This window comes from Protopterus annectens, chromosome 10.part0, assembly GCF_019279795.1.
Source record: "Protopterus annectens isolate FY-2018-M chromosome 10.part0, PAN1.0, whole genome shotgun sequence".
Classification (NCBI taxonomy): Eukaryota; Metazoa; Chordata; order Ceratodontiformes; family Protopteridae; genus Protopterus; species Protopterus annectens.
Genome location: NC_056744.1, coordinates 130101147 through 130127036, shown reverse-complemented (window position 1 = coordinate 130127036; position 25890 = coordinate 130101147). Strand labels below are relative to the sequence as shown.

At 35.9% G+C, this 25890-nt stretch overlaps 1 protein-coding gene across 4 annotated transcripts in view; it reads left to right on the top strand.

Annotated features, from left to right (window-relative positions):
- CACNG5 (calcium voltage-gated channel auxiliary subunit gamma 5) overlaps window positions 1–25890 on the top strand; it is a 576119-nt gene that overhangs the window by 382748 nt on the left and 167481 nt on the right. For all 4 annotated transcript variants that reach the window (XM_044085101.1, XM_044085098.1, XM_044085099.1 and 1 more), the window contains exons 3-4: window positions 933–989; window positions 1690–1776. In XM_044085101.1, coding sequence (XP_043941036.1) covers window positions 933–989; window positions 1690–1776 — 144 coding nt within the window. The remainder of the gene's footprint in view (window positions 1–932; window positions 990–1689; window positions 1777–25890) is intronic.

Below are 25890 nucleotides of genomic sequence, written 5' to 3'. Positions count from 1 at the left end.
TTCTAAGCTCTCCCTTCTCCATTAGCTATCAATAACTATCAATACAATAACAATAGCTATCGATAACCTCAGTAACTCTCCTTCAGCTATGCTCCCACAAGCATTTTCTTTGCTCTCCTTTCTCTATTAGCTGCTTATTTCTTATGGTTCAACATTGTAAGTATTGTATATAGCTTTCCATTACTAATTTCTTTTCTGATATTGTGCATGTATAGTGTATCCTCATTTTACTTAAAAGTATGTATATAAAACATCTTCTCACCTAATATCTGAGTGTGCACACTAAAGAAAATGTATAAACAATAAGTCCACCCTCAGTGCTTTTCTGCTTATTATGCATATTTTCAAGGTACTTACTTGTAACTGTTTCCATATTATGTAAGACTGACATCCTTGTATTTTTGTACCTAATCTGTATTATGTATCTTGGAGCTTTTCTCCCTGGGCCTCCACTGAAAATTAGTCACTCTGACCCAGTGGACTTCCCCAGTAATCAAACTGGAAATAAATAAATAATAAATAAATTATTGGTAATTTATGGGCATTTCTTTTGCTTTCTCTCCAGGTGCGTATGTATTAGAAGTTGTCTGTTTGATATTGCATTTAATTTGACCCACCAGGGAAGGAAGGCATCTTTAAAACTAATAGTAATTTCAAATGATGACATGATTAACAGATGCACCATCTTTAATGTGGTTTTGTGGAAACTTTCTGACATTTCTGCAGTTGCTCTGTTGTTTGGAAAGCAGCTGGTTGTCATTTTAGCCATGCAGCAATATTTTCTTCCTGCAGCACAGAGGCATAGCTTGTCTAATTGTTTGCAGAAAAAATAGTGGTCACTGTACGTTTATTAAGTGATTTTGCATTTTTGATAGTATTGCATAAAGTAAACTAAAACTGCTGCTTAAAATGATATCATTCAAATGTTGTAGGTCTGAAAAGAGAAGAAAGGGACACCAGTGAGAAAAGCACGGATAGTGTGCATCGTGGTAAGTGTTACCTGATCTATGAAACTGAAATAATACAAAACGAAGGAAGTACATTGCATTGAAGCATGTGTTTTCAGAAAGTAAGTTTGTTGCAGTTCATCTTCAATCATTAGTTGCAAACATTTGGCTTATTCTAAACAGATATTCAGAAAATGAGTTCCTGGACACACTACCTTGGTCAATATTACCTTTACTTTTCAGTCTACACTGCACTTTTTGTGGAGGGTAGTGAAAAAGCCACACACTGCTCTTATAAACTGCTTGCTTGTGTTCAGTGTTCAAAAGAAATGCCATGGCTAGTTAGAAAGCCTTTCCTCATTTCCTTTATACAGTGCCATTTAAATCTTGACACTTAAATGGTTGTTGTGCAGCATTCCCACTTGAAAGATCAAATTAATGAATGCTGTGGTATTGGTGCTGACATGTATTCCTTTGTGAATGACAGCTTGAAACAATGAGTTTCACAGAGTTTACATTATTTCTTAGCAGTTTAATTCTAGTGACACATAAAGTGATGAACACAATTCCCAACGAAGAAAAAAGCAAATATGTATATTGTGTTTTAACCTAGAAAATTATAGCTTTTGCAGTTTTTCCAAGATCTTTCCTTCGAATCAAGTGTTTAAAATTATAGTATACTGTTTCATCTGTTGAACCTCTTATGTGCAAAAGTGACATTTTTAAATATTTTCCCTTGTAGGTGAGGAACATGGGCGTTGCTTTACTATAGAATATGTCATGCCAATGAATGCCCAGATCACATCAGAATCTACCATCAATGTCTTAAGTAAGACTACTACTACAATGCTTAGTTATCATGTTTGAACCCAGAAAATCTCAGATCTGTGTTTATATAACGCTGTTGACAGAAGATATGCGTAGCTATCCTAGTAAACATGCATTTAAATATTTATCTTAGGAAAGGGCAAATAACGTTGCCAGTGGAAATCTAACTGTAAAATGAGAATAAATTTGTGTGTCAGCAATTACTTTAGTGTTGAGGCAGTTAAACAGTGTTCACATTAATTTTCTTGTAGTCTGTCTATTAAGGACTGAGTGCACTATTTCTAATAAATAAATGAACATGGCTAGCTGCATAGCATTCTGTTATTTGAAGATGCAAGTTACATGTGGGACCTAGTTTATCATTCTATAAACTAATGTTTTACAGCATCACTTATGAGTCATGACCTTCTGTTTTCAGCTATATACTAGTAAGAAATGTATCTACCCATCATTACAATTTTTTATCTGTGCACAATTATAATCTTCATATCAAACATTTAAACAGATGATGAATGGCCCACTGTAGCACCTGTAAAACACCTGAAATGTCTCACTAAACTACAGCCTCAGAGGATCAGTGGTTCTAGATCCTGAGGTTCGAAAAGCAACAATACCTGCTACAGTTAAAAATGGACTTTACTGCACAGATGTACAAACCTGTATGCAAGGACCTAACTTCAAAGCACTTGTTGTTTGCACTGATATTAATATTATGATATTATTAATGTATGATAAAGCTGGACTAAATTTTGACAACTCAGTCAGTGAATGTAGTTTCATCAGAGCATATCAGCACACCAGCATCTGGCAAAGTAATCACATGTCAGGAATTGCACTTATCATAAGAAGTGGCAACCTCAGTGGTGTTTATAATTAATTGAGGGGAAGGGGGTTCTTCACCTGTATGAATGTGTCCCCAACATAAAACGTTTGACAAGTGTGTTTAAAATTTACAGAATGACATTTCAGTTGGTTTCATTAACAGAACTGCAGACTCAGTTTATTATGACTGAAAAATGCCTGCTAATGCATTCCCCAGTTAACAAATAATTGACTAAATAAAAGTTTAGGAATTTAGTTTTTTGAAATGCTGAAACACATATGTAATGCCTACTGCCTACATACACTGAAGTCCAGTATGAACAATTTTAAATCTTCAATAAGTCTTTTTAAGCAATAACCGATGATGTGGTGTGGTATGTTGAAGATTTACCATGGTTTCACGAGGGCGAAGCCCGAGTGATTAAATAAAGCCAACTGTGGGTAAATTTCAATATATCACAACCACAGAGTTGGTTATTGCTATTATACAATGACATTATTTAAAAAAAAAATATTTACTTTTCTTAAATAATGTCTTTGTATAATGGCGCATTACTGTTGGTTGTGGTATACTGCTTCCCTGTTTTGATGTACTGAGCATGCGTATGGGACTTGTATCCCATGCATAAGCAGTACATCAATGCTTTGAAACAGAAGCATTGGAGAAAAAGTCTGCGTTTTTTTTTTTCCTTTTTTATTTGTTAAAAAAAATGTTTATAGCAGTTTATACCAATGGAATAAAGTCCGGGCAACTGGACTTTTTCTGTTGGTATATTGTGGAATTTACAACAGGCACGCTGGCGAATCAGCATGTACATTTTGAAATATTAATGGGGGCTTGTAGTATAATATTTATATACTCGTAGGGCAGTAGTTTGAAACAAAGAGAAGATCTGAGGACAGCTGTGCCACATTAGTTTGATTACACTCTGTAACTAAACAAAATCATAAAAATGTGAATAATTATTTATTGAGGATAGGTATGCATCACAGGAAGTGGTCCAGAATGCCAAAAAGGCATACAAAATGCATAGCTATCTCATTGTTGGCCATGAAGTATATAAGAAAAGGCAAGGAATAACTCACAACAGCAGCCAGTGAGGAACCTCTTCAGGACATTTTATGCCAAGTATGTGTATATATATATATATATATATATATATATATATATGTGTGTGTGTGTGTGTGTGTGTGTGTGTGTGTGTGTGTGTGTGTGTGTGTATAGATATATAGATATATATTTTTTTTATATACTCAATTGCTAGTAGTTAAACAAGTGTCATTTTCACAGGAAGAAGTGAAGCTCAAGAAAAGTGCAATGTTTTACATATGACAGAATGCTATTTAAAAATGAACATTTATGCAGAGATGAAAATTAGAGATTGTGGATGAATTTAATGCAAATAAATATTAGACACTCAAATACTTTAATAATAACTCTCCTATAGAAACATATTTCCCTAAAAATAATATCAGTAATTTAAAGCACTTTGGGTAAAGAAATTCACATAGCATAGTGAGGAGTTTATATACTTGTGCAGAGAAAATCAGCCACGTGCAGGGTGTGGACAATTATAAGGTGCAGGTGCAGTGATCATGCAAGGGACAAAATACCATGGATGTAATGCCTGCTAATTTCTACTTAATGAAATATAAATGTGTAATCCCATGCAAACAAACCACATGGGGTATGTGACTGATGACAGAAATGTGGTGGATCAGTTCAAAAATGTATAAAATGACCATGCTGCAGTTAGCACATTCCTATTTTGAACATTGTGATCATGGGGCACACAATGGCAGTGATGCCAGGAGTAGCAGCAGCATTAGTACAGAAGCATGTGTTTATGACTGCCATCAGAGCTCACACTCACACTGTTACATGTCATCTGCATCAGTGTTGTGGGTGCAGACAGCAGCTGGCATACCACTAGCTGTCAGACCAACAAACTGTGGACCATTTCCATATGGAGACCGTGAGTGTAAGGGACATTGTCAAACTGTGTCTCTCACAAATGAAATTGAGGTAATTGTATGGTGTAGCCATTCCCATAAAAATAAAGATGTGTATGGCTTTAACCATCTTATCTACAGGGACTTTCCAATGCCCTATGGCGGACACATTAGGGGATATCAAAGGCATCAACCTTGATACACCTAAATCAGTTCCTTGATATTATGCTACATCTCATTTAGATTTTTTAGTTTTTCAAGCTCACTTTTTGGTCTTTTGTTTTCAGTAATCTGTGAGTTGAAAAACCTAGCTTCTGTTGCATGTAGATAAGCCCTGTGTATTTCCAAATTGCAAATGCAAAGCAGCCAAGAACAGTACATGAGAGACAACAGCACAAATTTAAGCACTTAGTGAAGATCCAGTTATCCACTTTGTCAAATGCAGCTGAGAGATCAAATGTGGCTTGCATATAGTGCAAGTATCTGTAGTCATAAGGAGTAAATTATTAGCTACTCTAATGATGGCAGTCAGAGTACTTTGAGTGTAGAAAATGTACTAGAAAAGGTCCATGAACACACACTATATTATATGATAATCTAGCTGTGCAAATGCCACAGCATCTATAACTTTGCCCAACAAAGATGAGTTAGTGATGGGACAAAAATGATCAAGGCTACTGAAGTCAAGAAGCATTTGTTTTCTGAGGACTGGAATAACCAAGGCATCCTTTAGAGGAGATGACAAACTTATATGTGTCAAAGATGACTTAAAAATCTGAAGTAGAGAATGTAGGCACAAGCTGGATAGTAGTCAGTGTAGGCATTACTGTGGACGTGACTTAGGAGAGATACATGGATAAGGTCAGAAGCTATTTCACTCTAAGTCCTGCTCACTGAGCTAATCTGATGGCCTGCACTTTACATGTCAAAGTATTAGAAACACAATTTACATAATGCAAGTGCTGGAATATGGGTCATGTTTTGATAGCCAAAAATATTATGGTCTTGTTGGACAGATGTTTGAAATCATACTGTCTGTTGTGTAAAAAGGGATGGGCCTCATGATGACTTAATGAAGGTGTGAAGTTTTTTTGTCTTTGGGAAATCCTAGTCAATTCTAGGTTATGTTTAGGTGAGTGCATCCAGTGCAGAAGGTAGTGGGTATCTTTATTGAAAATTCCACCAGCATGTTTGTTTCCACTATGTGCATTCCTGTGCCAGACATTCTAATGTAGAAGTTGTTGATGATGGCCCAAAAACAACTTCCTCTTACTTGTAAGTGTGCCAAATATTACTTTGCATTAAACATGTTGCTGAATGACATGCTTTTATTCATCTCATGCTGATATTACCCATCCTGCCTCATTCATAACGTATTTATCTTCTTCTTGGCTCACTAATTATAAAACAGTCTGAGAAAATTTAATAATAATAAAACAACTCAGCTGCACCATGAAATAAATATAATGTATTAAAAAATATGCAGTAACATTGTTATGTCTTTATGGAGTAGCACAGCTGATTAATTTTTATTATAATTATTTGGTTTCACAAATACAAGTAGTGAGAAAACAGAAAATTTATTTGGCTTATGTGTTAGAAGACCTTGTTGGAAAACAAGGCCATATAATAAACATTTTGTTGAGGGTGAAATAATCATGGTTACTCCTAGTTATTGCATCTTTCAAATACTTTTAGCAGCTGTGCCAGTGATTAATTAGAAAGTGTAAATTTAACCTTTCCCTGTTGTTCAGTATGTAAGATTAAGTTAATTAGGCTAAAATTCCAGTAAGCAATGCTATAGAGATCTTCCCAAATGGATCATTAAATCCTAGAGAGTAGAGACCATCAGAGAATCCTCCCCTCATATGTCATAAAATAGCTAAAATCATCCATTTTGACATTTCAAGATGTAGATTTTTTAAAGCACAAATCCAAGCAAGAATGAAATCCATAAGCATAAAACTCATTATGTTGGATGTTATCAAATAAGGCCATGCAATCTTATCTCACATAAGTGTAAAATTAGCCACCTAAAAAGATCAGCAAAATGAGGATGATTTTTGCATTTTTGTACCCCTCCCCTTACTTTGATTCTGCAGCTGAACTTCTCAGTGAAAAGTATGCCAATGTACTTTTGGCATCTTCTGAGGCTGGGCATTCCAGTTACCTTTTATGTCATCTCAATGTGTTGGCTGGATTTCCATTTTACTTCAAAAAATCTTCCTAATGATTGGGGGAGGGTTCATGGCATGGAAGAAGTTTCCCTTTGCTATGTAAATAGCTGGAGGTCAGTAGTGTGGGAGGCTTTCATCTCTGAGTCATTCAGACGAGAGGAGAATAGCAAAGTAGCTCATTCCATTATCTTTAGGATGGAGATATAGCTCATTCCATTGTCTTTAGGATGGAGATATAGCTCATTCCATTGTCTTCAGGGGGGGTTGGGGAAATAGGTTTGATTGCACAACATCTGTCTATTTTTAGGATCCCAAGAGAGGCTGAGGAAACAACAACATGTGAATTTCCTTGCAGGGATCATAGGACTGTATAGGCAGATATGTGTCCTTTTGGAAGATAGACTGCACTAACAGTGCAGTCTATTGCACATACACTGGAACATTTTGAAGGATTTGACTTGGTGATGTCCACATTATGGCAAACCTTATATATACTAAACAGTGACTTTTCTAGCTTTCATGGCCACCTGTATTAAGAATGAATGATTCTCATCCATACAGGAATTAATGGTTTCATAGAAGGCTACAGGTTTTGGCACCTTCCAAAATCACATTAGCAGACTTAAAATTGGGAGCTAAAACCATAATAAAAGGTCTCCATAACCACCCAAACATTGTTAAGCTTTGTAACGTTGGGAATTTGTATCAGATGATCTTTAACTAATGTTTCTAAACATTAGTAGTGAGGATATGTGTTATAACAATAAAGCAATAATACAGTAAATGCAAAGGCACAGAAATACAAAAATTACAGGTAACAACAACAGTTAAACAATATTAGATTTCATTGTGCATGCTTATGAGAAAGGAAACTATTACAAAGGTAACACAGGAAGAGTGTTAGCAATAACAGTGTGAAAGATGCAGTGGTTGTAGATAAGAGAAGAAAGATAGTGTAAGAATTATGGGAAAAGGAAGGCGATAATTTATAGTTGATTAGTTAATAGCAAGGCACATTAAGAATAACCTTTTCTTATGAGATTGAGAGTGAAAAAAATAGGAGAAATAAATAGCAGAAAGTACCAGAATAGTGTTTATCTGGGTGTGGTGCAAGAGCAAAGCCAGTTTGTTATTTAGCTGTTGCTTTAGAAGCAACTGAAAAGTGTTTCTATTGTTTGTTTGTTTTAAATGGAAACGGATAGTGTTCCAAGTTCTTAAAACTTGGTTGGAGAATAAGGAGATTCCTGCTGAGCTATTTGTTTTGGATGTGGTGAGAAGAGCTTTGTCATGTGATCTTAGTAGACGAAGTGACTAGGTTTAGATTATGGCTAGAACATATCATTCATTGAAAGACACTTATCAGGAAAGTCAATTAAGGCATGGACTATTTTAAGTCGAAAGTAGATAAGGTAATGAGGAAGTTCTAACCAGTGGAGGTGTATAAGGGCTTCACAGTGGAGACTTTTTAGAGAGGTGTTTGCTGAAGATTTTGCTATTTTATTGTAGCATGGGTAAAGTTTTGCTGTCAGAGTAGCACGGAGGTATCCAAAGATGAGGTATGCTTACAGAAGTGATGGAAGCAGGAAGGTGGTAGTCATGGATTTTCTCATGGAGTTTGTTGGAAATGTCTTGCCATGTCGAGGGATTCCAGTTTCCAGTGTTTTCTTTTTTCTTTTTTTTGATTGCTTAGGACAGATATTGGTCGTACTTTAGTTTATCATTAGTTAAGATTCTAAAAAGCTTTATTTGAGATATGCATTCAATTTTAGTGTTATTGGTTGATGAGGTATGAAATCTGAGCTTGTTTTCTGTGAGACTGTTGGGGTAAAGAGCATTAATTCTGTTTTTTGGGGTTGAGGAGTAAATTTGAATTGCTTAGCCAATATTAAGTGGATAGGAAAGCATGTTGAATGATGTCTTGGAGGGGAAAGTATTGATTGTGCAGAGCAGCTGATTGTTGCATCGTCTGCATATTGAATTAAGGTTGCTTGTTTAGAGGAGAAAGGGAGTTTTTTCATAAATATGTTAAGAAGGAGTGGAGCTAGTATTGAACCTAGTGAGATCTTAATTGTGACTGGTACAAAAGAACAGAGATCCTCCTTCCATTTGGTGACTTGTTGCCTGTTTAATGCTTAACTGTGGAACCATGCTAGGGATGATTTTTTTTATGAATCATAAGTCCAGTGACAAAAAACTTCTGTATTCGGCAGAAACAAATAAGATTATTACTTGGGATATTATAACAAGTCAGTAATGAAGTACTATAGGTCATTGTTGTACTCAGCATACTGAGCAGAAATTAGTGTTGGAACCCACAGTACAAAAAGAATATGATTCAAAATGCCAGACTGACAGAAAAAGGTATATAAGCTAAACCACAGGGTCCTGTCTTTGCAAGGCAGTGTCTTTGTCACACTTTGAACAATCATTACAAAACTTTCAGCTAATAACAACAGAGTATTCCACTACAAAATACACCTGAGGCCAAAATTTTAGCATAACACTTTCCAGCACTGCACACCTATGAATTTTACTCACGGCATTAACTGCATGAAAGCATGTCACTGTTACTGCTAGAAAATATTTTTTCTTTTAAAGTACATTGGATTTGTACTTCTGACATAATGAGGACTTAATTCACATATATTCTGAGACTGCATTTACTGAACATTTGTGGAGAGGTCAAATAGCCCACAGGCAGTAACCCAGCATAATTCCAGTCTGTATCAACAAACACCCTGTGAAAAGCTGGATTCACTAGCTTTATATAAAATAGCAAGTTATGTTGGTTTCCTGATGACAGTTCATAATAAAAAAAAACATGGACTTCTAATAAGAAAGTTGTATACAAAACACATACATAGTGAACCAGTAGAATTTACTCCTTCTCTGATCATATGCTATGTTTGCCTGTGAAGGAATCACATAAATATCAAGACCATGCTCTTTGACAGATATTGTTCCCTCCCAAGTCATCAACTACCATTTGCCGTCATACATCACCTGCTACCAAACAAATGATACACGTTATCTATAATCCTGATGTCTTCTTGAGGTGAAAGCAAAAAACACCCACAATAACGTGTTTCCATTTGCTTCTGCAGGGCACCCCATCTTGAACACATCAGCCATAAAAATGAAATAAATAAATAAATATAAGTGTATTGCGCTGTTGGCAGTAGATATTGTTATAACTGCCCACAGACATATCTGTTTTTTTTTTTTTTCCCAGAAAAAAAAATGAAAGAACATCAAATCATAGTACTTCACTCCAAATTGGAGCTTCTATGCTCAGTGTCTGTCCCCACCTCCCACCAACCCACAGCAACAATCACTTTAATGGGATCACCTCAGGCTTCTGTTTGCTTTCTTACACTGATGGCCTCTCATAACTCTTGACCATCTATCTCCAGGATGTGAAACACTACCTGCCATACAGCATGGAACAAATGGACAAAAAGTGGAACACATGAACGCTTATGAACAATTTCAGATAGCAAGTTCACAGCATGGTTATAGTTTCTTCATACTTATTAAAAAAGTTGTTTTGGTAAGGTAATATAACTCAGTATTACTTACCATGTCTACTTGTTAAAAAGTCACAACAGTGGAAGTGTGACAGCCCTCTTGAATGGAACATTGTGGAATGCTGAGTTTTAAATATTCAAAATGAGGAATGTTCATCATGATAAGGTACAGTTGAATGCTATGCTTCCTGTCTTTCTCAGACAGCCTGCTACTTCTGGTGATAAGCTCTTGTCACCAAAAATGCTACAAATATCCAGAGAAATATATGCTGCTGCAAAGGGCTGGAGGTGCTACTACAGTGAATTACATCACTCAAATCTCATTTATTTGCTGAATGAATGAACCTGATTTTCTCTCTCTCTCTCCCTTTTTTTTTTTTTTTTTTTTGCACTTTTCCTAGTTTTCTAATAACTCACTGAGAATTGCAGATAAGTCAATGCCAGACATTATTTTTTCAAACGTATTATTCAGAAAATGCAAGTAGATGCAAAATTTGTTGTTCTCTTAACTTTTTAAGTGGAATAGAGTAATAGTTTTAAAAAGAATCTCTGATTTGAGGTATCTGCCCACTATTGTTTGTTGCTATGTCTGGAATCAGTGAGGAAAGAAGTTGAGAAGTATGCAAGGATCCATACCTCTCAGCTCTTCCTGATTTTACACAGCTCTGATTTTTTTTTCATAATTTTTGCCCTAAACCTGATTTTCTGCTATGTCACCGAGGATTAAAGATACTTAAGTAATGCCAAACATTTGTACTCACTATTCAGAATATGCCTATTGATTCAAAACCTCTTGCTCCATTTACTTTTTAAGTTAATTAGAATATTATTTAAAGTTGCCCCTGGTTCTGACCTTTCATTATTTTAATCTATGTTCATAATTCTCAACCAAAGAAGTTAAGTTATGCTAGCTCCAGCCCCCCCCCACACACACACAATTTTGATTGCAGCAAAAGTACATTTAAATAAAAAAAAAGAATATTCTTTTGTGAGCAATGTCTACTGATACCACTGGCCAGTTTTATCTGCCTTCACCGGCTAATTAAAAAAAAAACAAAAAAAAAAAACACAAAAAGGAAATATGTGCCATAAAGTAAAACATGTGCCAGCAATCTCTAGTCATATGACTACTTGAGTAGAAATTGATGAGAAGGCCCTGTTATCATTTGCAAATGATAACCGATTGCAAGGTTGTGGGCACATAGACAGGACATTTTATTTTCTCAGCAGTCTCTACTCATGAAGTGGCTACTTACTCAGAAAACGTTGGCAATGGTTTGCAAGTGCTTAAATGACCTAGTTCTAGGGTATGTGTTGGCTGCTCATTTTCTATTACTATGGTAATTTTATATTTGTTACTTGGGACTCACTCACAGTACTTTACAGTTGGATCAAGTGCCCCAGCGTGCCCCAGTATTGTGCCTCCTATGCTAATAACTCACAAATCATAAAAGCACATTAGTATGAACAGGGCACCAACACTGCCTACATTTATTTTATTTATTTATTTTTTATTTTAAATTTGTTTACCGGGAAAGTCCGACTGGAACAAGGTCCATTTACAGCAGAGGCCCGGGGAGAAAAGCTCCATATCAAACATTATGTGCAGTGGTAATTATACAATCAAGATATGTCATACAAGCAGTAATAAATTTACAATGGCTTGTTCCAAGCAAGCTTAATTTACACATAGTAGGCCCTGGATGTAACATCCAACATTATGTGCAGTGGTAATTATACAATCAAGATATGTCATACAAGCAGTAATAAATTTACAATGGCTTGTTCCAAGCAAGCTTAATTTACACATAGTAGGCCCTGGATATAACATCCAACATTATGTGCAGTGGTAATTATACAATCAAGATATGTCATACAAGCAGTAATAAATTTACAATGGCTTGTTCCAAGCAAGCTTAATTTACACGTAGTAGGCCCTGGATGGCAGTATTTGGGAGAAAAAACTCCACATTAAATGATGCAATCAAAAGAGACATCACACAAGACATAATAAATTTATGATGGTTTGTTCCAAGCAAGCTTAATTTACACATAGTAGGCCCTATATGGCAGTATTTGAGTTTTTAGTACTGTATTATCGAAACAGTAGGCAGAGAAGAGAGGAAGGTAGGAAGAAATGGAGAAGAGCAGGAAAACATTTATGTGATGCAAGGACAGAGCCAGGTGTGCCTTTAGTAACTTTTTAACAGTAGGATAGATGGTGCTGAAGAGGTATTCTGGGGGAGGTTATTCCACTTTCTAGCTATGGTATGAGAGAAAAGAGCTTTCCCTGCAGTATTGTTGACTTTGGATACACAGGGAAGGGTTTTGTTGGATGAGCATAGAAGACGATTTGCTGAATATTGGTTTAGTAGTTGATTTAGGGCTGGAGTCTTGTGGGGGTTCTTTAGGATGTTGAAGGTGAGGACTAGTTGGTGGTAATTAATTAATTGAGGGAGTTCTAACCACTGTAGCTCCTTTAAAGCAAGGTGAAGATGGCTTCTAAATGTAGAGTTATTGGCGAATTTTGCAATCTTATTGTAACATGATTCTAGTTTGTCTAGTCTGTTTTCCTGATGGGGGTTAGGATTGGCAATGCATACATTAGGGTAGACAAAGGGTGGGTTTTGGCTAGGGTGACTCGTGCTTGGTCTGATAGGAATTTTTTGTGTTTGTATAAAGTTCCTAATTTTTATGTACCTTTTTAATGGTTTGAGAGATATGGACATTAAAGTGAAGATCTTTATCTATTTCAACACCAAGGAGCTTAGTATGGGGGAAGGGAGAGATTGTGGTGCCATTTTTGGAGGTGATAGTGAAGGAAGGAGGTGTGGTTCTGGATTTGTTGGGGGTGAATATAAGCAATTTGGTCTTGTTGGGGTTTAGAATCAGTTGAATATCATTAATCCATTTTTCAATGGAGCTAAAGGATTCTTGGGTAAGTTTTTGAAGAGTGGTTAGGGCCGGGGCTGAGCAGATTAGGGTGGAGTCATCTGCATACAGTATAAGTGATGCATGCAGGGTGGAGGTATGTAGTTTGTTGGCAAAACTGGTGAATAGTAGAGGCCCCAGTATTAAGCCTTGTGGAACACCTATGGTAGTTGATAGTAGAGGTGATAGTACACCTTGCCATTTGACTGATTGTTTCCTATCAGAGAGAGAGTTTTTGAACCAGGCAGTAGTGGAGGTGGCAAAGGACATGGAGGATAGAGTGCCTAAAAGTAGGTTATGTGAGACCATGTCAAATGCCTTAGAGAGATTTAAGAGTATGGCTGATACGAAGTTGTTGTTGTTTCTAAGTTGGTTAACCTGGTTAGTAAAAGAGAGAGAGCAGTAGTTGTACTATTGTTTTGGCAGAAGCCATGCTGTGTGAAGGAGAGGAGATTATGTGAGGTTAAGAAGTGCATCACTTAGGTGTGAATACATTTCTCAAGGAGCTTGGAAAGGGGGATAGGATAGCAATGGGGCGGTAGTTTGATAGCTCATAGGAGTTGCTGCCTTTGTGTAGGGAATAATATATGACACTTTCCATAGTTGGGGGATGTAAGCTTCTTGTATGGAGTGATTTATAAGAATTGAGACAGGGTAGACTAGGGACTCTGCAGCTAATTTTAGGAAATTAGTGGGTAAACCATCTGCTGTGAGAGTGGTAGGCTTTAGTTTTGAGAGTAGTTTTTTAACTGTGGAGATTGGTACAGGGGAGAGTGTAAAGGAAGGTATATTATTGTGATCTATAGTGGGGGTGGATATAGAGTTATTGCTAGATAGCTGGGTAGATAATGACAGAATAGATTATGTGAAGTGATGGTTAAATTGAAAAGCTATGCTGTCATTATTAGTGTTGGTGTTGGGAGCTGGGGTGGTAGTTTTGCCAGGTTTCAGAAGGGAATTGATAGCTTGCCAGAACTTTTGGGGTTTTTTGGAATGTTTGTTTTGTATACCTAGGAAGTAGCTTTGGTACAACAGTTGTTCAGGCCGTTCTTGTGCAAGACTTTTATGACAAATGGCAGCAAATCCTTACCCAGTGGCAACCTCTGATCTGCTCTGCATACCTGGAGCCTCCCCTCACTTCTTTAGTAGCCTGCTGACCTCCCAGTGCTTGGGAAAGTAAAACACTCCTTCAGCCTGAAATGGAAAACTCAGTATTAGTTTGTGTAGTCTGATGCTATCAGCACTTTTCCAAGCATCTATTGATGCTTCAAAACTAAGTACACAGATGGATACCTATCCTATGCTGTTAGTAACTCAAGGAATGGCTCAAAAACCCTATCTCCCTAGCCCCTGTTTACACTTATCAAGGGTACCAGAACCTGCCAGAGATTTGGGATGCATAACTAGGCTTAAAAAGGCACTTGTGGTCATTAGCCTAGTACACACCTATGAACCTATGAAAAAGCTCCACTGTAAGCTTTCCTGATGCTGAAATACATTGGCTCTGTCATCAATCAACCTGAATAGCTCTTCCCTTCTCCCAGACCTGCTGTTATTGCTAGTGGATTCAGACTTGATCCTAGTCAATGACCAAAACCTGTGCAACTGAAAGCAGGAAAGGCTATTGATTACCTCATTAATCTGCCCTGGGTAAAAGTATGCTGAAAAGCACATGCTCATCTTCAAGCTCTGTAGTAGTAAGCACCTCAAGAAGACATGGAATGCTCTAGATTTGATGGTTTCTTGTTTAAAGGATAAATAAGTGTTTCATTGTCAGAATAAATGATCTTTCTCTTAGCAAGCTCTCTAGCCTACAAGAAATAAAGATCGCCCTATACCTGGCAATAGAGCCAAAAAGTAATGTCTCTGCCAACTGTGTTGTCCCAGCTCAAGGTCCAAAAGACTTATAGGTTCATACTAGACTAACTGCCTTTGTAGGTCATTTTGAGTCTAGCCAATTATCCCAAGCAAGATTCAAACCCTGCACCTTGTGTCTATAAGGTGAGCACCTTAACCATAAGCCACATGAACATGGGTGAGGGACTGTCCAATCAAGTATGCCTCCATCCCTACCAGTCCAGATCCATCTATGTACAGTCACACACTGCTAATTCAATCTTCCTGTAAAATAAAATGTCATTTTAGTGCTGTGTAAACTGAACTGCTTCACTTTCTTCTTCTTCCCTCCTTACTCTAACCATCCTTTCCTATTGTCGCTTATGCTGTGGTGTATTTTATTATTATTACTCTTATTGATTTAGTGCTATCTTCACACAGCATTTTGTTTATATTCATAATACTTCTTGCTATCTTGCTTGTCTACTGTTATTTATATTTATCCATGGTGATACTGAAATAGGTTAATTTGGATCAGTTCTCTACTCTGGTTATCAGATTGAATAAATAAATAAACCCAGACTTCCAAATCCTGTCTGACCTGACTATTCATTATAACACAATGACTTTGTTAATCACCTTTAGCAGCTAGGCTGAAGGCCTTGTAAATGCAGGGGTTACTTCAGGTAAAACAAAGTAGTCCTAACAAGACCCTCCTTTTGCCTCATTTTTGTTGTATGTGTCTTCCCTTGTTTATTATGACCCTAGTGTTATCTTGACTGGACCTCTACTTTAAGGATTTGCATACTACCTTAAAGTTCCTGAATTTTTGGTCATAACACAGTAAAACAAAGCCTCCCTTTACCTTTTGGGTTTCTTGAATAGTAATGAAATAAAACCACACTGGAAATGTTTGTTGTGAATCTTTCTCAACTCCGATGTTGTCAAATAAATAAATTAATTAATTAATAAAACCTAAGCCCCAGCTGACCCATGATCTTGTCCAGAAGCTGATCTATGCTTGTCTATAGCCATGTGAGCTCCTGTCAGGTCCCTAATCCCTGGGAGATCCATTTCAACCCATCAGTATCTAACCAATGGAAATTCACAATATATGCTGTAAAATCTCTATGTATTTTTTTTCTCTCACTCACTGTGGAATATGAGCTGCAATATATTGTCATTATCAACTGTCCAAAAAAGTTTGCAGTTCCCCATGTACTACCTCAGATCTTATATCTGCCACTGGATTCCTACTTGTCCCCAAACCTAAAAATGGCATAGTGGAGAAATTTTGGGTAAGGGCTCCCCAAAGCTTTCCCCAAGGTTATGGCAAGTTCATATGCCATAATCCCTGCAGTATGTGTTGTCATCTCATTCATTGATGGCCATGTGATGCTCTCACATGCTCCTGCAATCTTTTGAACCTTCTGAACCTAAACAAATCTAGACTCTATATAGTATACCCTCCTAGGCTGTATGCGTCATCCTACAAAAGCAATATATACCCTACATCCAAGGTTATTACTTGTGCTTGTGGCAGCTGGGGAACTCTGCCACCCTTCTGGCCTGTCATGTTAATTTTGACCACTGTTTCTTCCTGCTGCTCCTCTCTCTGCTTATCATGACCCATTGCCTTTATCTGCCTGTCTATCCCTTGTTTTCACTTGTTTTCTTCTTTCCTTCTCTTCTCCTTCTAATGATGTGATTGCATCCATCTCTATATCTTCAAACAGCACCACCACCTGCAGTGCTATGGTCTCCTTTCATAACTGTCCACATTTGCCATCCTGCAAAAAGGACAACCTGAGCAGAGAATAAAAACTTTGATGTTAGCCACCCACCTCATTACTTGCCTCACCTAATCCCACTCAACATACCACCTCCTTTCAGCTGGGACTCCTCCACCTATTAAAAGAAAGAGAAGCAGCAGCTTATGTACACTACTACTACTTATCTACTCATTCTTTTATTCTGTGTATTTTATCCTGTATTTTATTACTGGAACTTTTCATCCCAACCCCAGCCTGAACCATAAACCCCTGAACTCCTGAACACTTGGTGCCAGTCCCTTATTATAATTAATTTCTTTTGAACCATTGTACTTTTATGCTTACTATACATCTTACTCTTTCAATATTTGCCATAATTTTTGCTTGAGTCTTTTTCTCTTTGATGTGTGTGTGTGTGTGTGTGTGTGTGTGTGTGTGTGTGTGTGTGTGTGTGTGTGTGTGTGTGTGTGTGTGTGTAGATATATATATATATATATATATATATATATATATATATATATATATATATATCTATAGAGAGAGAGAAGAGTAAAAAATAATCTTATTACAGAAATCAACCACCTTAGCCTTGACCATGTCATCTTCCAAACAAACCACTTTTCTTTGAGACCCTGGTTCTACTGCCTGCCTAAGAAGAAGAAGTAAACACCAGTCTGCAGAGGCTTCAGCCAAAATACTCTGCATTACCACTGAAATGACTGGTGCCAAAAAATAGTCAAATGAAACTCGACACGAGTTGGATAAGCACTTTCATTTTATTTGTCATTTTTCCTGGTTTGGATCTACTGATTGCCTACCTGCCGGTAAACTCCATAACTACGACTCATCAAAGCCATCCTTAATAGCCAATTAATACACTTACTGTTCATGAATTTTATATGCTTTGGGTCCCCAACTAAGCATTCATTTATTTATATGGATCTTCAAATTTATTTTGTTTTTAATATAGTTTTATTTATTTTTCTTTCTTTATAATATGCTCTTCATCTTTTTATTCCGAGGATGCTTTGTGCATTTTTTTTTCATTGCAACCCAACTGCTCTTCCTCCGAGGCACCTTTTCACCATATTGTGCTTTGTTTTAATTGTTGTTCATTTTAGCATTTATAAGTTCAGCTGTACACTGATGTGCTACCATGGTCATAAATTCATAAAGCAGCCTATTTAGCCATCCTTAAGATAGTGGCTGCATTTCCTGTGCTGTGAAATCAGTAGGAGGTGCTCCATCACCTTCTGACCAATGTCAGCTGTACAGTTAAGATGGTGGCATGCAGTGCTCAGTATCTATGCTAGCCTGAGTCTCTGAGTTGCTGTTTGCTTAAAAAGCGTTCATGTTTTTGAAACATTTTTTTGACTTGGCACTTACCGGTGACACTTTTCCCCAATGCATACCACCAACAAAAACTGTCAAAAGATGCTTTTCCATTACTACAAAGACTCCTCTAATAATAAATATTTAGGATTCTGTGAGCCTATCTAAAACACACAAAAAAAACTTTTAACACCAAAATTTGTAATATGTCTACTATGTATAACTGCATTCATCCTCCCCCCATATAAGGACTGTATTGCTTCATCACATTGATTGTTAATGGAAGAGCTTCATAGGAAATAAAAAGGCTATTTGACAAGAGGCTGTGTGTGCCTTGCCAATAACCACCCTCAGGCTATATTAACTTTTTCAAGGAGGGCAAGGCCTGTAGAGCATGCATTCATTTGTCTAAGCTATGTTTGAAGGTCTACATAGAGTCACATTTCTTGATTTGCAAGGGGAATCTAGTTCAGAGTAAGTGAAGGCACTGGGTAATGAATCTGTCTCTCTGCTTAGTTTTCTTTATTATCAGATGTAAACTACGATATCTTGTTCTCTTGTTAGCTATTTGATATATAGATAAAGAGTTCTTGGAAAAATAAGTTCCCTGATGGCATAGAATACAAAGCACAAGTCTCCTCCCAACAGCTAATATGACACAGATTACAGATAGATATTGCAGTCTTTCCTGGTTACTAAGGCATTTTAGGCCCAAGATAATTTTTGTTAGGTATCTCTATGTTTTTTTTTAGTTTTTTTGACATGTCTAGTGAGATGTAAGCCAGACTGTCCATTATATTCTATAACAGAGCTGACCAGGGCAGACTACAGGGGAATAGTAACTTTCCTGATTTTAGATGAGATGCGCTTTTTGAATAATTGTTCAGTTGCTAAATGGTGATCAGAAGAGAGAGAGAGAGAGAGAGAGACACTGACCCTGGTGTCCAAGTCCCTTATCACAGACTCACTGGAGAGTGGGGTGTGGTAGAAATTCATTGTTTTCTAAAGGAGATGACACTGCATTTCTTAGCATTTCACTTTTTGGTGCTCCAGGAGTTAATGTGTTTGTGCCATCTGAAGGATATTAGTACTCTAACAACAGGCCTTCCAGGGCAAACCAAGCCTGCCATTGTTTTGATACATTCTGAGTTCAACCAAGAGCATTTTCAATGTACTGTGTTTAGGAGGCAGTCTATGCAATAGGATGTTTGTCAGCCAGTGGTTTGCAATTCAGATAATGCTCTGTTCCAGTCAATTATTACTTCTGGGTTGATTTCATTTGGGGCCTTACTTTCCCAAGTATTCCACAAGATACATTTAATGATAAGTGCATTAACTATAGTGACAGAAAATGTGTCTTTGGTTTTCCTTCAGGTATTACTGTATAACACCACTTTTGGATCTTCAAAAGCACTTTTTTATTTCACCTTCAACAATATTTGTTTAATGCCTGTCTCCACTGATCATGCTCTTTTCTCAGCAATCTTAATTTCATGTGGATTGTGAAACAAACTAAACAACAGTCAATTTGCTGTGAATGAAACATAGATAACACCATAATATCTATCTATCTATCTATCTATCTATCTATCTATCTATCTATCTATCTATCTATCTATCCTCACCATCATCAGCTTATCGCAGGCTTCCTTAAATCCTTCCATCAACTTTCATACTTTCATACTACCACTTTTTAGATATATACTTTCAAGATCCTAGCATTCTTCTCACTGCAAAGATGTAGGAATTCAGTTCATCCTAAGGGTGGTATTTATAGTCCTGAGTTTTGTACTTGCATAGCAGTTATCTCAGAAGACCACCTCTATGCTTATATGCAAATACCCTAAGCGCAAGTTGTTAAACAAGTAAATGCCAAGGCATTTTAAAAATTATGCCCACTTATTGCAAAAGCTGAAGTTAATCCTTAGCTCATTACATCCGAGTTATACCTCCAGGTGTATATGCAGTTAACTCCTACTGACACCTCTAGGCATCAAATATTACTTGTTCATATTTGCATCAATAATTCCAAAACCATACTATGTGCAAGGTTTTAAACAATTTCATCTTAAAGCTTACACAATGGCATACTCAACTGCATGAATATTTGACCTCTGTCTAGTGCAGATAAATAGATATTAACTGTTGTTTAATTATTTATTTATATATTTATTTTATTTATTTGACATTTGTTAACTGGGTTAGTCCGACTGGGCAAAGCCCTTTTTCAGCATAGGCCTGAAGAGAAAATCTCCAAACATATACAAAATATAAGATATAAAGCAAATAAACTTTACTATAATAAAATGAAAAGAAAAACAACTTTTTACAATCAAATAGAATACTAGAAATTAACATAGATTACAATCAAGGTTTTCAGATACAAATATACAAAAAACTGTATGTATGTAGCAATAACCCATAGCTATGGGTGAGTACAAGATGAGAATAAGTAGACAAACAGAGAAGGTAGATTAAGTTGGAGCTGAGCAAGGGCAACACCAGGATTTTAGCAGGTAGTCATTCAGAGATTTTTTGAAGCTATAAGTATTTAGAGACAGTTCTTAAGCACAGAGGGGGAAAATTCCATGCTTTAGTGACAGAGTGATTGTAGAGAAGTTGCCTATTTTTTATTAGGTTTGTGAATTTCTAAGAGGTGAAGATCAAAGATTCAGAGATTATGATTTGGAGAGTAGGGAGAGATAAGGGATGAGAAAACAGGACAGAAGGAGAGTTTGTTTAGGAAAGAGTGAGTGAAATGCAGTTGAGGAAGAAGGAGTTGTTGCTGGAGTTCAAGCCACTGCAGGTTTTTAATGGTAAGCAGTTGTGGGAGTGGTAGGGGAGATTGATAGAAAATCTAGCAATTTTACTATAAGTGATTTCAAGTTTAAGTAGCAGATTGCCTTGTATGTTAGTAAGTATAGGTGCAGCGTACAATAGGGTGGGCAGTAGGAAAGCCTGTGCTAGAGGTTTAGCTTCAATAGTGAGATATTTTTGTACTTATATAACGTTCCTAGTTTTCGGTGGGTCTTTTTTTTTTCCTCAAATATTTTTTTATTTTCAATTAAAATAACATTTACATAATATTTTTAAATATCATTTTAAACAGCTATATACAATATTTACAATAGCCTGACTTTCAATTATATACACTGTATGCTATTGAATATAGAATTAACAGATCAGTAATCAGAGATACAATATTGATTATTGCAGAGTGTCCAACAAAAATATAACTTTCTTCCAAGGATTATTTACCAATGGTCTGGGATAGATTCATAGTTCTTTGATTTTTATTTCCATCGATGCAGTTGTCTTCAGTAAAGTGTAGAATTCTTCCAAGATCAGGGGTGTATTTCAATTCCACCTTCTGGTTATGCATTTCCTTGATATAGCAAGTATTGTCCATAACAAATTCATGTTTGTCTTATTCAGGTAGGGACCTTCATTTACATTTAGTAAAATCAAAATTTTAGTTAAGGTAAAGGATTCATTAAATAAAGCTTGTAAAAAATGATTGATTCCATTCCAATATGATTTAATTTTATTACATTCATAAAAAATATGAATCCAGTCTGCTTTATTTGATTTTTCACACCTCCAGCAAAGACTATTTGTAGTAGTACTGATCCTTTTAATTCTATCTGGTGTTAAAAATGCACTATGTAAGTATTTCCAGTTAAATATTTTCCAGTACTGTGTGTTAGAGGTGTAATTAATTGATAGTAAAATGTTAGTTTTAATTTCTTCTGTTAACTGCAATGACTGATCTTTTGTTAAGAACTGCCAGTATGATGGTTTGGGAATTGTTTTATATGTTATTAACTCTTTATATAGATTTGAAATGGAATTTTTCCTTTCACAACTATTATATAAAAATTCATACAGAAAACGTATTAGATTTGGAATATCTTTAAATGAGGAATTATTAATTAATCTGCATAAATCTTGAGTGTACATCAGAATGCTTTGTAAGGTTAATCAGTCCTGTGTTGGAATATTACAAGAAGTTTTTATCATATGTATATCTAAAACATTTAATTTATTTACACATTGAAACCAGCATAAGAATCCATTTTGTTCCCAGGAGGTCATTGTTTCCCTATATATTTGTGAGGAAAGTTCTTAGTGATGGTAAATGGGGTTAAAAGGTCAAACCAAAGTTTTAGATCTATGTTTGCATTGATAAGTTTAAAAGAATTGATGTAATGATTAATCAGTGTTGTTTTAGAAAGTTTTGTTATATTATATTGTATACTTATGCATAGTATGTACCAGGGTTTGTTTGATTTGTCAATTATTAAACATTTTTAACAGATTAAATTCATGTGTTAATATAGCTGTTGTTAATTCTTTCCAGTTGGCAAAATAATTTGGGTTTATCCAGTCTATTGTAGTTTTAAGCACAGATGCTTTTATATATGTTTCTATTTCCTGGGAAGTTCACTCCTTCTTGTTTCCAGGGTCTAATGTGATGAGTTAGAGCTACACTATTCTTTTTGGGATACCATAAAAATGTTATTAAACATGAGTTTATTTCTTTAAGAATGTACCTTTCAGGAATTAACTGCATTGCTAATGCCACATATAGTATTTTTGCCAATAAGACCATTTTTATTAATTGCAATCTGTCTTCAAAAGTTAATATAAATTTGTTCAAATTTTCTATATATATTTTTATTGTTTCAATAATGTTTTTATAATTTATTAATATTGTTTCGTTTATATTTTTGCATAACACTATTTCTAAATAATTTAGTGTAAGTTTTTGTTTTCCTATGATGGCTTTATCTGTAACTTGTAATTATTTTTTCTTATTTAAAAATAGAAATATTGATTTTGATCTATTAAAGTCTAGACCTGAACTCTTATAAAATGTCTCCATTACTTCTTCTAGCTCTCCTAATGACTCTCTGGAGTTTGATAGGGTTAATAAAAGATCATCAGCAAAAAGCATTATTTTAGATATGTACTGGTTATAGACTTCTATTCCTTTTATTCTTGGATTATTGTGTATTATTTCTGCAAGTATTTCTATAGTCAAAGTATCCTTGTTTAGTATCTTTTGTTATATGGATAGATTCTGAGGTGAAAGGACCTAACTAAATGTAGGCTAAGTTATTAATATATATGTTTTTTAGTAATAAGATGAAGGGAGGAGGAAAGTCAAATAATACTAAAGTTTTAAATATATATTCCTAGTTGAGGGAATCAAAGGCTTTTTCTATGTCTAATCCGATTGAAAGTGTTTCTCTATCTTCTTTATTCACATAATCTGTAAGAGTAAGTATCCTTTTAATATTATCATGTGTGTGCCTATTATATAAAAATCCAGTTTGGTCATTATTAATTGTCTTTGAAAGTGGGATTTTCATTCTGTTAGCTAGGATTGACATGAATATTTTGTAATCATTATTCAGTAATGATATAGGCCTGTATGAGGTCCAAAGGTCTGATGGTTTATTATCTTTTAGAATTGGTGTTATGAGAGAATATTTCCATGAGGGTGATATTTTTGCTTCTCACTGGACTTCTAGCAAAGTTTTATGAAAAAGGGAGATTACCGTTGAAGGGAAGAGTTTGTAAATTTCTGTAATTATACCATCTATCCCTGGAGCTTTGTTAGATTTACTTTCTTTTATCTTATCAACAATTTCTTTGTAGGATATACATTTTTGTAGGTCTAGTTTTAAGTTTTTGGGAATTTTATTTTATATTGATAAGGTTTGTATCTAAGTTTATTTGGTTGGTATCTAAATCTTCTTTTTTGGTGGGTCTTTTTAGTAGTCTGTGGAATGTGAATATCGAATTTTAGTTGGTCATCGATAGTTACTCCAAGCAGTTTTGTATGAGGTTCAACAGAGATAATTGTGTTATTTAGAGAAGAGACATTGGAGGTATTTTTGTGCTGTTGTAAAGATTTTGGGAGGGAGAGTAGAAGTTTAGTTTTCTGAGGGTTGAGTAGGAGTTGATTACTGGTTAGCCATTGTTCCACTGAGAGAAGTGATTCTTGGGTAAGGGTAAGGAGGTGGTGGAGATTGTTAGAACAGGATATAATTGTAAAGTCATCTGCATATTGTATTAAAGAGGAGATAGGGCAGGATGTGTAGAGGTTATTAGTGAAAATGTTACAAACCAAGGGTCCAAGAATGGAACCCTGAGGAACCACAGTTTGAACAGGGAGGAATGCGGAGGTGGCAGAGAGCCATCTGACGAATTTAAATCTATTGGAAAGGTAGCTGGAAAACCATCAAAGTGTGGAGTTGGAGATATTAAGGTTTTTATGATATTAATTTATATACATATAATTTTCACATTTTTTATAACTATCTCAACAACCAAGCATCACAGACAGAACTCCTTAGCCTCACAGGAAAACTCTCAGCTAGATGAATAAAATGCTGCTAGCAGTATGTGTGTAATTTGAGTGGTTGCTGTGATATTGTGAGTTGTTTACAAAATATTACAAATGTAATAGTTACAGTGTTTACTGCGACTTATAAAATTCAATTTAAGACTTAGAACCTAAAAAATACTACCACTAAAAATAGTTTTTGTTGAAGAGTTTGCCATTTATACTTCTTTCATAATCCCTATGGTTGCAGAGATATGAACATTTGTTTGAAATGTGAGGAAAAATTTTGATTTCATCAAAAGGCTTAGGCTCCACCCATTGGAAGTTACAGTGCAAACTTCCTGAGCTCCGTTGGAGTGAATGAGTTAAGTAAGTGTAAAAGACTATATGAAAAACTTAAGCTTCATATGATTTCCCAGATGCTCAGATACTGAAGTCAAATGCAGCTATTTGCAGTCAGAACTGAAAGCCTGAAGGCAAGCAGCAATAAGCACAGCTTTTATTATTAATATTTAAAAAAAATAAAAGGATTGAATATGTTTTATTTAGGAGTGTCCTTATGTGGATACCCTGATGATTTTTTTAAAGACTAGAAAGGGGTGACAGGAAAGATGGAAAATAGGAAGATATAACAAGGAGGGGAGCACAGAAGGAAAACATCAAGAATGTTTTGTTGGATTAGGTGGTAGAGGAGGTGTAGTATGTTACTGGCAGGGGAAAACACCCCTATTTTTCATATTTTTTATAGTGGGTGGGAGGTTAGCATAATGGTTAAGGTGTTTACCTTACAAACACAAGGTGCAGGGTTTGATTCTCACAGGGGGTAATTGGCTAGGCTTAAAATAGCCCACAAGGGTAGTTAACTTAGTACTAACCTATGAACCTATAAGGGTAGTTTGGCTGGGGAATGGGCAAGAGAATGTAGGAGAGAGAATAAGGAAAGGAGTCAGGTGAAGAGGTGTCCATACCAAAATAAACCCTTGGTCCACAGGACCTCAGATGTTTCTATTGCCTAATGTTGTTGCAGTGGAAGACCTCGATGTTGAGGGAAGGGCCATGAGGTGGGGGTTTTGGTCAGCACCAACTGGAGCAGCTAGTCTTCTACTCACTGAAAAGAATGCCGAATTGGCTAGAGGTATATTCCACTACCTGTTCCACCACTCCCTCAACTATGTATCAAAGCCCAAATTCAGTGAGGCTCACCAGGCAGTGTGCTTACAGGACTAGTGCCATTGCCCCAATCCTATAAGGACTTCCCTAGACAGCCAGAGGGTGATATTCCCTAATCTGTGTGGTACACAGCTGGGCTGCTCCTAAGGATTCTGGACCTGTAAAAGATGAATATAAATAGAAGAGAAATAAAATAAATAAGAACAAAGTAAAGCATAATTAAATTAAGAACAAAGTGAA